The sequence below is a fragment of the Squalius cephalus genome, assembly GCF_949319135.1.
Source record: "Squalius cephalus genome assembly, chromosome: 9".
Classification (NCBI taxonomy): domain Eukaryota; kingdom Metazoa; phylum Chordata; class Actinopteri; order Cypriniformes; family Leuciscidae; genus Squalius; species Squalius cephalus.
In genome coordinates, this window is record NC_137130.1 from 40,898,043 (window position 1) to 40,913,741 (window position 15,699).

Genomic DNA, 15,699 nt, shown 5'->3' on the forward strand with positions numbered 1-15,699 from the left:
TGAAATATTAAAAAAACATTTATTTTTTTGAGAGAATCTGTACCAAACAAAGATTTTTTGCTTTAGACTGTAGGATACTATTTGTAGGCAAGGATGTCTCTGCAGAACCACAATACTTTTATTTTAGAATGTATGACACATATTTTGCCTTTAACAAATATTGCCATTTTAATTAAAATGTGATTAATTGTGCAGCCCTACTACTTATCATGACTGACTGACATTTTCGATTTGGTTTGTTTAGGTTCACCCAGGTCTGCAGGCCGTGACAGGTCAACTAGTCGTGAGTATAACTTTTAATTTCCAGATTATCAAATCAGTATGCAGGTAACTAACACTTGAAAATGACTGACTGATGTTTCTGTTCTGCATTGCTTAGGTTCACCCAGGTCTGCGGGCCGTGACAGGTCAACTAGTCGTGAGTATAGCCTTTCATTGCTGAATATTGCAGGCTGGTCACTTGGACTGTTGATAATGAATCACTGATGTTTCTGTTCTGCATTGCTTAGGTTCACGCAGGTCTGCGGGCCGTGACAGGTCAACTAGTCGTGAGTATAGCCTTTCATTGCTGAATATTGCAGGCTGGTCACTTGGACTGTTGATAAAGAATCACTAATGTTTGTTTCTGCTCTGCATTGCTTAGGCACAGCCAGGTCTGCAGGCCGTGACAGGACAACTAGTCGTGAGTATAGCCTTTCATTGCTGAATATTGCAGGCAGGTCACTAGGACTAATGATAATGAATGACTTATGTTTCTGCTCTGCATTGCTTAGGCACACCCAGGTCTTTGGACCGCGAGAGGTCAACTAGTGGTGAGTTAAACTTTTCATTTTTAAATTTTCAAATCAGCATGCAGGTTACTAATTGGTCATGACAAAATGATGTTTCAGTTTTGGGTTCCACAGATTCATCCAGATCCAGTTCCAGGTCTGTGGGCCGGGACAGTTCAATTAGTTGTAAGTATAGCCAGGCACAGTTGTGTTTTATTGAATATTAAATTAGCATAGGTAATTAGCACTATTGATAATGGCTACATTTGGGTTGCACAGGTTCATCCAGGTCTGTGGGCCGGGACAATTCAAGCAGTCGTGAGTATTGCCAGTTACATTTGGCTTGTCTTATTGAATATCAAATTAGCATGAATAATACTATTCATACTGAATAACTAATGTTGGTGGTTTGGGTTTCTCAGGTGTACCCAGGTCCCAGGCTGTGGAAAGTAGGTCCATAGATGGTGAATGTCATTGGTTGTATCACTCAATGAGGCACATTGTACAAGTGTTCTAAATATATTGATCGCTTCACACACTTTTTTCTTTCCTGCTTAGGTCTTTCACATGAAAAGTCCAGTTATAATAGGGATGTGCCAACCACATTCCCCCTGTCAGAAGCGAGTAAGTACAAGAATATTTTCATGTAACACCCAGACTAATTACTTATGTATTAACATTACATTCTCTTTGTAACTGGTGAATCAGACTTCAGGTTTTCATCTTATTGCTTTGGCATTTATGACATTTAGTCTAGAACCATCTCTTAATAAAATTGTTATTTAATACAACTGATTTGTCAAATACAGGGTTAAAGTTTACCTGTTAAATAGTGTTTTGTAACAAATTGAATAGTTATTCATTTTTCTGGGATTGCTAGAGAGCACACTTTTACTGAAATGCCTTGCTGTTACCAGAGAACCATGATTATAGTGAGTAATTTTTTTTTTTTTTTTTCTTAATTTCTCATTATTGCCAGAATTCCAAAAAATAGTGCTGACAAAGCTGGTGACTCTCACTGATGAGGTCAAAAAACTCCAGAGGAGCATGCCTAAATCTAGCATTGAGATCAGAAAGATTAACACCTTGGAAGAGTTCGAGAGGGAGGAGGCTTCTCTTCTGGATAAAAACAAATTTGAAACCTTGGTAAGAAGTTTTCAACCTCTAATGAGTTTACAATCCTATTGATTATCCTTAATAAACGTAGACATTATCACATTGTGTTTTTCCACTAGAAATAAACCTTGTTACATTATTACCTTTAATTTGGTACTGTGAAGCTGCTTTGGGGCAATACGTATTGTGAAAAGCGCTATATAAATAAACCTGACTTGACTTGACTTAGTGCTGGGCGGTAAACCAGTTCATACCGAAAACCGGTGTATATTTTCGTTACGATGTTAATTTTTAATAAACCGCCAAACCGATGTATTCAAGTACACAACGTTCGGAAGTCGGAACGTTGCACTGCGCCACACGACACTGTTTCAGACGGACCCTTTAAAATGTTGCACTTCAGCGATTGCAAGCAGTGGCAAAGAGTATAGAAGCCCAAGAGGCGAAACTCAATAGAACGCTCCATAGCAACAGTTGCCCCCATGACGTGACGGCGCGGCCGCCATTATGGACTGAAAACTGAAGGAAAACGCTGAAAAATAATGGAAGTCAATGGCACTGAAAAACTTAACATAACAAAAACTTAACATAACTTAATTTTTTCTGGCCATCATATCTAAATATGAAAACAATTTAAAATACATAATGAGGATGACCGACGTTAAATGACGTTAAATGACAGAAATATACGTCTATGTGTTGGTTATGCATAATTGCCTTAAGAAAATAGTATTTTGGGACAAAATATTACTATAGAAGTACTATAAGACTACTATAGAAATACTATAGCTGCTCTAGGATATTATAGAGGTATTACAGAACATAACATACTTCTGTGATGTTAATACCTCTATAATATTTTTAAGCTGCTATAGTATTTATATAGTAGTCTTATCGTACTTCTGTAGTATGTCCCAAATTATAGTATTCCTATAAGATTACTATAATATTTTGTCCCAAAATACTATAAGATTCCTATATAGTACTTTTTCGTAAGGGTATGTCCCCCACCGAATCGGCTTCAGCCTACCACGGTTTGCAAAGATACAATTATAAAATTACTGCAAACCTTTAATCTATCAATATTTATGTACTATTATGCACTTTCCTTGTTATATGACTAACAGAAATTCATGAAATAATATAGGCTAGGCTATAGGCAGACACACAGTAATTAGATATAAGATATTTATTCAAATGTTGATTTTGAAATTAGTGAACATCACCATATATATGATTTGGAAAAATAAATAAATAAATAAAATTATAAATGAACATTTCTAAAGACAGTTAATATTTTACATAGAATATCACAAAAATATTAACAACTTGTTTTTTCAACATCTTCAGTGAAAGTGCACACAGTGAACGTTTCAATGGCAAGAAAAAAAACAATCTATGAATGTCCTATTACAGGCGGAAAGGTACAAAAAAGATGTGCAATCTAGCAAGTGCACACATGAACTATAAACACCTACTAAAATGGATTTTGCCATTGACTGGCGCTAACGATTTCAGCAGCTTTCAGTCCATAATGGCGGACGCGCCTCCGCAGCGCCATCTACAGACTGTTACCCATAACACAACAGAGTTTCGCCTCTTGGGATTCTATAGCCTACTCTTTGGCAGTGGTGAGGGTAAACAAACGGCAGTGTTCTGGTGTTACGGATGTACACGCTGCAAGTTCGGACACTTGGGAGGTCGTGAGATATTGCACACATTCGCATCAATGCAGCCGGTACACGGCATGACTGTCCTGCACAAATTTTATCCCGAGTTGGTGGCAATCACGTGAGCTTTCACGCTAAACACAGAAACCGGAGCTTTGAATGTAAAATGACAGAGAACAGTAGCCATTCGGAATCCATTCCTCTCAACATAAACACTTATTAAAAGAGCGAGATTGTGTGTGTGATAGTGTATGTAATATTAATGCAAATTGTAACTTCACTAAGTCACTTGTTTTATATTTCCTTTTTAGATTTACTTGAATACTGTGTAATGTACCTGTATTGCAAGTTGTTCTATTTTTTGTATTGGTTTTTATAAAAAAAAAAAAAAAGTGAAATTTGAAAAGTTAAAGTTCTGAATTTTGACTACAATTGTCTTTGCATTCTGATTCCTCACTTCATTAGAAGCATGACTGGCTCTTATTTGTAAGCAACAGCATAATTTTCTGAGGCCATGCAAACCTGTATTACTAGTGTGGAAATATTCTACAATATTCACTAATGACAGTAAAATAGACCATCCTAAGTCAATTTACTGCAGTAATTCCTCTCTCAACGAGTAGAAAATGCATTGAACACCTGACTATGCATGAAAATAAAATAAAAAAACGTCATAAACCGGAAAACCGTCATCATAAAAAAATAAAATAAAATAAAAAACGTGATATAAATTTTTGGTCAAACCGCCCAGCACTAACTTGACTTGACTAATGCCAATAGGGGGCTATGCGGAACACCGAACGTTCTAACCGGAAAACAGGTCTTATTTCCACTTTTCACTTCAGTACAGAACACATCTGCAGTGGTAGGTGATGTCTTAGGTAACTTAAGTTTTGCTTATTATAATAAAATTTGTATTTCTGAGCAAACTGTAGTGTATTTCTTTTAATTAAAATGTTGGAATGTTAAAATATCAGCAATGGCAACATCCGAACAGCAGGAGTTTTTGTTTTGCCAAGCTGCAAGTCAGTCAGGGTGATATGGTTCCGAAAGATTATGCGTGCTAATTTTGTTGTAAGGAGACACACCCTGCAGTCGCATTTTATGCCAGAAAATATATGCAACAGAGTAATACAGCAGAGATCTTATATATTGATACATTTCAATATCGATCCAGCAAATTCTTTCAGCTTTTTGTATTTACCTGCTGATAAAATGTTTTGGAAAAAATGTTATATTTGAGTTAAAATCTTTCAATTATTTCATGATTATACATATGATTTTTGTATGGTTTACATGTGATGTTTTTTAGGGCGGCAAACAACTGGACCCCAATGTTCTCAACTTTTTACCATTAATATATTTGCATGTGTTTTTTTAATTATAGGTTTGTCAGCTGGCAAGAGTGGGTGGGAAAGATGTGAAGGACTGCACGCACAAAGTGATGGACAGGTATTTATTTACATATTAACTTAACAGACACAGATCCCCAATCTGTTTTCATTTGGTAGTTTGGTTTAGTTGTTGGTTTAAGTAAAGAGCAGGACTGTGCACTAGGGCTTGGCAATATGGATAGTTTTTATATCTTGGTGTTTTTTGGCTAAATGGTGCTAAAAGATAAACTGCATATCATATATTTTATGAAAATGGCTAAATTTGTAAGTCAAATCCACCTTAGAGATGACATATGCACTTTTATTTAAACGGATGGTCATTAAAATAAAATGCAGAGGTTTACTTCCCTGTTTTATTCCCTACGTTGAATAAAAAAAGCCCTATTTCTGGTTTCCAACAACAATAACAGGAGGATTAAGAGAGGGAGAAGGAGAGACAGACAGGGGCTCACGGACAAAAGAGGGCATGAGAGGAAATTCCACCAGATTTCACTCTTTTCGGCCAGATGTCTGTTATCTTTCTTTAAATGATGTTTTATTAACAAAGTTCGGGAGGAGCACGTTCAAATAATCAAGCAATCAATCAATCAATCAACTCATCAAACAATTACCATGTCTACCCTATCAGCATGAGAGGAAGCATATATATATATTCACTCTGTCAACTCACCTAACTTCCTTGACAGTTTTCAGCATTTGGCCTCGCCCTACCTTCCTATCATTTCCGAAATGAGCTCTCCCGTCCAATGAAGAATCTTTCGTCCTTCAGGAATCTTTGCCGCAATCCTCTGGTGTTATCTCGCGGGCGTCAGGCCAAACAAACGGGTCCTCACCACCATGGGCGAAACATCCGCGATCTCCTTCCGCGCATTGCTCTAAACCGGACCATTCAATATTTCCTGCAATAGAGAAATGGACTATAAGGCCCGCCGAGCACCACGCTCGCGTCTCGGGCAATGCCGCCCTCTTCACACGAACAAACGGGTCTTCCTCCAAGACCAGGCCGCCGCAGCAGGCCCTCAGTAAGCCGCGCCGCAGATTCAGTCCCGGCCGGCCAGCTCACACTCTAGACCCGCTGGCTCGACTCCGTGAGTGCTCAGCTCAAAACCTTCTCATTTTTGTCCCTGGTTAAATTTCGCATCGCTTCAGTCGAGTCTCAAGCACAGTTATGCCATCTGGATATTAATTTTGATCGGGGGAATACACGTTTTAAACGGTTTCTGTTCAAATTATTTGACGTCATTAACGCGCTGCTTCCTTGTGGCTTAAACTATCACGTACAAACAGTAGCTCGCACATTAGATTGCAAGCACACAGAATCATTAAGAACCTATCGTTAACGTTGTCTTGCAATTTATCTACAAAATCGCTTCGAAACTTCGTTATAGCACAGCTGTATTTTATTTTAAAGTAATTTAAAACCACAGCTTCACCATTGAAAAAATCTGATTAAGAACGAACAAAATCGGCAGGTAATGTGACCCATAGAAATGAAGAGAAATTTTTAGATAAAATACACACAAGCAGTGTGTTTCCACGGCAAAGTTTGAAGTCCTTAGTGATTTTTAAAACACAATTGGATAAATTCAAGGCGCAAAATTCTATGAAAGCTCTTTGTCTTTTACAATAAGTGAGTCTATTTTGAACTTGACTAAATAAATGAACCAGCAACAGATAAAGGAACAAACGATCATCTAAATCAGATTGTACTTTGCTGTTTGATTATCAAACAACAACTACAGTATCAAATCGATGCGTTATCAAATCAGGTTATAAACCATTTAGGCTTCTAATGTATTTATTCAAAATAAATAAAATAAAAATAATTTAGCAATCGATCTCTCAGCCCCACACGGTTCTGGTGAGCTTTGGATTCCAGTCACCCAGGATAAACCATGGGTCTAGCCACATCCATTGAATTCTGCATTAACTTGGATACAGTTAATTTCCAGGCTGCACTGCACTGCAAAGGATATTTCTGGTTTCATCCACCTTCTCAGACATTTTAAACTGTCCTAAACGCGAACTACTATCTTCGCTCGGCCACTTAAACTTCAGATGTGCATAATCCTGCAAGGCTGCCCTCTAAACTCTAAACCTACAAGCTCACCATATCCACCTTTCCCGTAGGATCCCATTTGCTTCTCACATTGCCACAGCAGTGTCATCTCCTCCGCTCCCACAGCAGCTCCGTCTCTGCCGTTCCTCTGGTTAAACTTCTTCACTGTCACAGCAGTCCATTCTGCTCCCACTGGAGTCCAGTTTCTCTGGCTAACATTGATTTCACTGCCGCAGCAGTGATGTCTCCTCACGCTCCTGCAGGAGCTCAGTTTCTCTAGCTAATGTTCTCCACTGCCGCAGCAGTGATGTGACCATTGGCTCCCGCAGGAGCTTAGTTTCTGTCTAACCTTCCTTAAATAATTGAATGGCCTGTCCTTTTTCTAAAAAAAAAAATCTGATTTCTCTCCCTGTGGATATCCAACTGTTCACCGACGCAGCTCCCTCTATCGGTTTCGGGGGATTCTACCAAGGCCGTTGGTTCAAGTTTACATGGCCCGCCCAGCTGTTAGACTCACCGCAGTCATTAACATCCTCGGCGCTGTTCGAGTTGTATCCTTTAGTGGAAGCAGCTTTCCTGTGGGGTAAAGAATGGTCCTCTAACAGCATCATAGTACACTGCAACAACGAAGCATCCGTGCATTGCATCAACAAGGCCGCTCAAATTTCCCCTGCAGTAATGCCTCTCCTAAGATGCCTCATTTGGATTGCAGCCTGCGATCAGTTCATCATAACTGCAAAACATGTTCCCGGGTCACGTTTTGCTTTCCAGAAATTCAGGTTGCTGGCACCAGACACGGACCCATTCCCAACCTCAGTACCTCACTTCAGAGCTGATATCCACATTAACCACCCATTGAAACCACTTCTTGACGCCTCTCTTAATTCCATTCTTCAAGCCGTTTCACCCAGCACCCTACAATCCTACTTAACCGCATGGAAGCTTTATAAGTCTTTCCACTTCCAATACAACCTGCCTTTTCCCAATTTCTCTGCTCGCCATCACTTCATTCATATCCTATCTCAACAGCATCAAGAACTGCAATGCTCTTCTAGCTGGACCTCCATCATGTGCAACTAAACATCTACAAAGGATTCAGAACGCTGCAGCTCGTCTTGTCTTCAACGAGCCCAAAGGGCCCACGTCACTCCTCTGTTCATCTCTCTGCACTGGCTACCTCTCGCATCAAGTTCAAGGCATTGACGCTTGCTCACAGATCTATCACAGGCTCAGCTCCCTCCTACTTTTACTCACTCCTACAAGCCTACATCCCTACCAGAAGCCTACGGTCGATCAACGAGGGACGTCTCGTGGTTCCATCACAGAGAGACACAAAATCACTTTCCAGAACATTATCATTCACAGTTCCATGCTGGTGGAATGCTCTCCCCACCCTCATCCGGAATGCAGAATCCCTGGCAACATTCAAAGACCAATGAAAACCCATCTCTTCCATGAGCAATTAACCTCATAACCCAACCTACTCGCCCAGATGCCAGACAACCAATAACGTTAGACATACTTACTATGCATCTCCACCCTCCGCCAAGGCTACCACTCTACCAACACTGCCCGCACACTGGACGCAATGTTCATAGTGGCTTTTTTCAGTTTCCTCAGATGCTCAGAACTCACCATCACTTCCAGCTTTAACCCAAAAGTCCACCCCACAATCACAGATCTATCAGTGCTAGACAATGAAACCATCTCCTACTCCATAAAGCAAAGTAAGACAGATCAAATTTTGCTCCATTCAGGCATCCCAGAAGACCACTTTTCCAGCCATTCATTTTGCATAGGCGCAACAACAGGTGCCCAAAAAAGGCCTCTCTCAGCAGCAGATCCAAGCACTTGGCCACTGGTCAGCGGAGGCTTTCGAGTTACATCCGCTCAAATCGCTTCCATATCAAAGAAGCCCAACGAACCCTCATTAATTCTTTGACAACTTCTCATACACCCAACCCTACAGACCACCACTCCTGCAGGAGCCACGTTCCCCATCCTAACTCGCTTTACTGCAACAGCAGTGCTATTTTCCGCTCCAGCAGGAGCTCAGATCTCTGTCCCACTCACCTTTTGGATCACAGTTTGAAAGCAAGTTGTTTCCAACACCACAACAGCAGCATCATCTCTTCCAACAGGAGCCCATTCTCCACCCAACTGGCTCATCGGACAGTTAAAAGCAAGTCAACCAAGTCTACTACAGCTAACCTACTCCACTCCCGCAGAAGTTCCGTCACTCCATCCAAACTTGCTCTACTGCCGCAGCAGTGTCATCTACTCCGCTCCCGCAGCCAGCTCCGTTACTCCGTCCAAAATAGATTGGATATTTAAGAAAGCAAGTTTGGTCCACTGCCGCAGCAGTGTCATCTAGTCCGCTCCCGCAGCCAGCTCCGTTACTCCGTCCAAAATAGTTTGGATATTTAAGAAAGCAAGCTTGGTCCACTGCCGCAGCAGTGTCAGCTACTCCGCTCCCTCTGGAGCTCCGTTACTCCGTCCAAACTTGCTCCACTGCCGCAGCAGTGTCATCTACTCCGCTCCCGCAGGAGCTCAGTTCTATATCCAAAATTGTTTTGGATATTTAAAAGCAAGCTTTGGTCCACTGCCGCAGCAGTGTCAGCTACTCCGCTCCCGCAGGAGCTCCGTTACTCCATCCAAACTTGCTCTACTGCCGCAGCAGTGTCATCTACACCACTCCCGCAGGAGCTCAATTCTATGTCAAATTGTTTTGGATATTTAAAAGCAAGTTGAAAGCAAGTTTGGTCCACTGCCGCAGCAGTGTCATCTACTCCGCTCCCTCAGGAGCTCTGTTACTCCGTCCAAACTTGCTCCACTGCGGCAGCAGTGTCATCTACTCCACTCCACCAGGAGCTCAGTTCCATGTCCAAATTGTTTTGGATATTTAAAAGCAAGTTGAAAAGCAAGTTTGGTCCACTGCCGCAGCAGTGTCATCTACTCCGCTCCCGCAGGAGCTCTGTTACTCCGTCCAAACTTGCTCCACTGCCGCAGCAGCTTCATCTACTCCACTCCCGCAGGAGCTCAGTTCTATGTCCAAATTGTTTTGGATAATTAAAAGCAAGTTGAAAAGCAAGTTTGGTACATTGCCGCAGCAGTGTCATCTCCTCCGCTCCCGCAGGAGCTCCGTTTCTCCATCCAACTCGCTTTCACTGCCGCAGCAGTGTTTCCTCTTCCGTTCCCACAAGTACTCAATTCTCCATCCTTCTGCATCAGATAGTTGGAAAGCAAGTCGAAATCAAGTTTGATCCACTGCCGCAGCAGTGTCATCTCCTCCGCTCCTGCAGGAACTAATTCTCATCACACTTGCTCCATCACACTGCAGCGGTTATACCATTCTCTTCCGCAAAAGTACATTACGTACCATCCCTAGCCTACTACCGGAGAGGCACAACCATCCAACGTCATGACAACCAACTCCCATCCGATGTTACAAGAAGCCTTCCAGCGACTAACCCTTTCCCACTTCTGATACCTTAAGCTTTGCACTCTGCAAGTTTTTGGGGGGTCATCAACATCAACATCATTCTGGTGGCTGTCCGGCATTTATTTGCAGCTTTTGGGGGGAGTACTCTGGGTTCGGGCCAAATACCGAGCCCGGAGCCCTCTCCTCGGACAGCACGCCAAATACGCATTTATTCTATCTGACTTATTTGTAAGTGTGAACTCGTGAAATGATGTTTTATTAACAAAGTTCGGGAGGAGCACGTTCAAATAATCAAGCAATCAATCAATCAATCAATCAACTCATCAAACAATTACCATGTCTACCCTATCAGCATGAGAGGAAGCATATATATATATTCACTCTGTCAACTCACCTAACTTCCTTGACAGTTTTCAGCATCCCTCCACCACCCCGACTCCTCACTCTTGGCTTGTTCTTCACAGCCAGGAATACGGGGGGAGTACTCTGGGTTCGGGCCAAATACCGAGCCCGGAGCCCTCTCCTCGGACAGCACGCCAAATACGCATTTATTCTATCTGACTTATTTGTAAGTGTGAACTCGTGAAAATAAATTTAAGATCTGTCGATTTATGTAAATTGCTCCTCAGATCTCTGCAGGGTAAATCCATACAGCTAGCTAGACTATCTGTCCAATCTGAGTTTTCTGTTGTACGACTAAAACAACTTTTGAACATGTATGTTACACCAAAAGAAATTTCTTCCCAAGGCTAATTTGCAGTGGCACCGTGGCTTTGCCTGGCTCCAATCCAAGAATGCCGCACCGAAAACGCATGCATACTAGAAATAGAACCGACGCTTATTTTTCACGCGATGACATGTTGTTTGAAAGTCTCTAGGTTTTGACAAAAATGCAGATATAAATGTAATAAAAAAATGCAATACTTTAATTAAATACTTGAATAAAAGTCAATACTTCCAAAGTTGTCTTCAAATCAAATCAGTATATTTTTATGTTTAACCCCCTGAGGTCGGCTATCGCGCCGGCGCGATAGGCTCGTTTTTTTCCGTATGAGTGCAAAAAAAAAAAAAAAAAAAATTTTTTTTTTTTTATCTTATATACTTGTGTTATACATCAATCGATCCTGTTTAGTGTGTATTTTTTTGTGTATGCTCATAATAAAAACAAAGTGTTGTGCTTTTCGCCAAATAAAGAAAAATAAACATGATGCGAGTTCTGCCTACTCTCCGTCAGTGAAGTCAATTCTGAAACGCGTCCGAAAATGAACTGTAACTCAGCGAATACTCAGTCAAACAGGCATACAGTCCCACAGGCATGAAGCTTGAATTATCTTCTTTCAAATGAAGTAATTTTTATAAAAAACAAATATTCACAGTTTATATAATATGTATGTAAAGAGAGAGATGTCAGTCGTTCTCATCTCAGCTAATTAAGTTTTAATGTGACTCCGCCTACGGAGACCGCGCTATTCAAACGCAAATGTGAGGCGATCCATACAAACCTGTGAAACGCCCACATCCGCTGGATAAGGCCGGTGAAACACTGGATGCGTGGCGTAAGCGTCTCAGCTGCGTGGCGTGTCCGTTTTTATTTCGGCTCCCATGTTAACAGTTTAGAGTTTGCACACTGCCTGTGTGAGACGCGCGTCTCAGGCGCGGCACGAGCCGCGTGGAAAACGCGTGCATTCTAGAAATAGAACCGACGCCTATTTTTCACGCGACACGCAAGCGTCTTGGAAGCGTTTCCATGCAAAATTGAATAGGAAAATCTGTTTATTTGTCATTTTGACAAGAATACATATTAATAAATGTCCTTTTGATGTTTAAAAGTGTCTAGGTTTTGACATAAATGCAAATATAAATGTAATTTTACAAAATATGATCAATTTTCAAATACTGCTGTATTGAATGAACAGCTTTTAGCAAACTCTATTGCTATACTGAGATGAGGAATATATACTGTATGTGTTTTGTCAAAAATAAAGTCATCAACTAACTAATGAATCCTTTACTTTGAAATACGTATGATAAAATGTATACTTTAGTTTTGAAAGACGTTGACTAGTTTTGAAAAGATTATAAAGTATGTATGTGCATGCATATATATATGTGTGTGTGTGTATATATGAAGAGTTCAGATGCAAAAGCCTCTAAATGCCATCTGAAATTTTCTCCTAGAAAAGTTAGCTATAGGTGACACACCTGAATGAATGGCTCATTAAGTATGCAGGGACGTAGTCTCACCAGGTGTGAACTACTAAATATGCATGATGCTGTTGGAGCGGTTACGCCCCATCCGCATATTGGCTTTCCAAACTAAAAGTGTTTCACAAAATTAAAATCAATGTATCGTTTTTTTGTGAATGATTAGGCAGGATGATTTTCATATCATTTTGAAGAAAAAACACTAGGCGATGAAATCCATTAGTCAAAAGTCTTATTGCCACATATTTAGTATGTGTTTTGTGGCCTTATTTCAGAAACTTTAATTTTTAGTTTTTTCGATAACCATGCATAAACATTATTCTCTCAAAAATGAAAACATGTACATACATGTGGCTCACATATTATGGAAGTCCTGTTTGTGCTATATAGAGTGAATTTACACCTTTGCCATTAATATGTTTATAAGCAACTGAAAAAAGCACAAATGTCAGGGCATGTCAGAACATCTCAAGGACCCCAAAAACACCCCAGACCCCAGAGGGTTAACATGAAGTGTACTACTGCAGTAAATCAATTGGAAACATGCGTGTGTACAGACAAGGCTAGCAGCGCAGCGTCAGACACGTTTCTGGTGTGCAAAGACATAGAAAATGCAACGCAGCCGCCACACAACAGAAACGCCAGGCTCATGCGACGCAGCCAATTTGTGTAGCCAGCCTAAGGCTGACACTGGCTAATTTATGAATCCCTATGTGCTTCTCAGCTAAGAGGTCTAATGTATGTAGAGATCTATATGGTTATATTGTATAGTGTCTTTTCAGGCGATTTGATGAAGGTAAAAATAGTGTGGCTGTGCATAATGCCAATGCTCTATCAAAATCACTGTTTTTTTTTTTGTTTTTTAATTTGAAGACAATTCTGCATGTGGTGGAATAATTGCATTTTATTTTTGTCTTGGATTGGATTAGGCTCTTCACCAACCACCTAATGACACTATTTAATTTGAAGGGGAAGGGCAAAAAAGAGAAAATTGGTCTCGAAGACAAGAAATTGTTTTCAGCAATAAAAGGTAAGAATTTATATTATGGTAATTTAAAAAAAATGTGTGTGGAATGCTTAATATCAGGCTTGATGTAATTTTACTTAATTTGTGATCTATTTCATTTAGTTGATTTGTTACTCAAATTTTCATCTAAGCATAATATGTATCTCTGCTGCAAGCTAAACCACAACAGTGGCGTTTGAATTGATTTATTTTACACAGGATTTTTTTGCTTTGATTGTAGATGCTGTCATGAAATGGGATGCAGCTGCCACAGAGGCCCAAATAAAGTCGGCTGCATCGGACCACCTTAAACATGCCCCTGGGAGAGTCGGGGGTGGTGGTTATTAATAAATAAATACACTGTGCTAATAGTACAAAATTTTATAGCACTTTTATTTATTACTTTACTGTTCTGACTTTTAAGTTTTATTATGTTATTGTGTTAATTTATACTTTCTGTTCTCGTTTTAAGTATTAGTGTGTTGTTGTTTTAATTTATACTGCTGTTCTGGTTTTCAAGTTTTACTAAATATTAGTAATAAAAATATATTTTGAAATTTAGATGATTTCTTGGAGTGATCAGTTTGGTTTACAGGAAAATGGTAAGCAGTTTATTACAATTATATTGATAAGATACAAAAATGCAAGACTAGTATATAAACTAAACAATTATTCAATTGAATATTCAATATAATCCATATTCTTTCAAATAATTTAGGTCTATGGTCTGTCTGCAGTTTCATGACACGACAACCATTAACAATGAGTAACTGGGTTTTTCTCAGTGAGAACTAACTCACTCAATGCCACTGTTTGAAGCAAACATTTTTTTGAATTTTGATCCTTGCAAATATGTCCAGATAGGATTTCCATGTTAATACGAGTCTTTAACAGTCATCTTTGACATTTCTACAGAAAACGCATCTAATACAACTTTTATTCTGGCTGTCTAAAAATGACATATTTAGCACGTTTTTGACGTCTAAATAATGTCCTAAAAAGACATCAAAAAAACTGTCTTTCTGGCTCTTGTGAGGACGTCTTCTGGATGTCTAACAACTACGTCTGTAGAACGTCTTTATTTTACTTCTATACAACGTCCAGAGAAGACGTCAAAAAAACTTTCATTCTGGCTCCTGTGAGGACGTCTTCTGGATGTCGAAAAACTACGTCCGTAGAACGTCTTTAGTTTACGTCTAAACAACGTCCAGAAAAGACGCCAAAAAACCTTTCATTCTGGCTCCTGTGAGGACGTCTTATGGATGTCGAAAAACTACGTCCGTAGAACGTCTTTAATTTACGTCTAAACAACGTCCAGAGAAGACGTCAAAAAAACTTTCATTCTGACTCCTGTGAGGACGTCTTCTGGATGTCTAACAACTACGTCTGTACAACGTCTTTAATTTACGTCTAAACAACGTCCAGAAAAGACGTAAAAAAACTTTCATTCTGGCTCCTGTGAGGACGTCTTCTGGATGTCTAAGAATGACGTCGTTATCACGTCTTTAATTGACGTCTATACAATGTCCAGAAAAGACGTCTACTGGATATCTAAAAATGACGTCATTATCACGTCTTTAATTGACGTCTATACAATATCCAGAAAAGACGTCAAAAAAACTTTCATTCTGGCTCCTGTGAGGATGTCTTCTGGATGTCTAAGAATGACGTCTTTTAGACGTCTACTAGACTACTTCTTGCTCGCTGGGACAATTTAACTATCAAATTTGAAGGTAGATGTAATTGTGATTTTTAGTTTTTATTTTAGTGGTAATACCCTTAAGTAATAACATCTCCTCCGTAACACATCACAGACCTAAATTATCTACCAGAGCAAAATTTGAACACACAGCAAATATAATTGATACTCAGGAATTCTTTAGTTCATAACAAATGCAGGCATGCATTATGACAAAATTACAGGTGCAATATAATAATCAAACTTTCTTATCGGGTGGATGAGAAATAACAAATGAACTGCATTGACAATCTAAAGATTTGTTAAAAATAAAGGCAGAACCTAAGTGATTACATGAC

The 15,699-nt window shown here is 39.8% G+C and overlaps 1 protein-coding gene and 1 long non-coding RNA gene across 2 annotated transcripts; both read left to right on the forward strand.

Annotated features, from left to right (window-relative positions):
• Nucleotides 1-103: 103 nt before the first annotated feature.
• LOC307164396 lies at nucleotides 104-684 on the forward strand. The gene is made up of 3 exons (XR_013822275.1): nucleotides 104-283; nucleotides 380-418; nucleotides 644-684. It is a non-coding gene; the product is annotated as an uncharacterized lncRNA (long non-coding RNA).
• A 58-nt stretch (nucleotides 685-742) lies between these two features.
• On the forward strand, nucleotides 743-14,010 carry LOC307164673 (uncharacterized protein; the record flags this gene model as incomplete). The annotated part of the gene is made up of 5 exons (XM_079881707.1): nucleotides 743-812; nucleotides 1,750-1,916; nucleotides 4,944-5,008; nucleotides 13,586-13,686; nucleotides 13,904-14,010. 5 exons carry the CDS (start codon nucleotides 743-745, stop codon nucleotides 14,008-14,010), a joined length of 510 nt encoding a protein of 169 aa, XP_079737833.1.
• Between the last annotated feature and the right edge of the window lie 1,689 nt (nucleotides 14,011-15,699).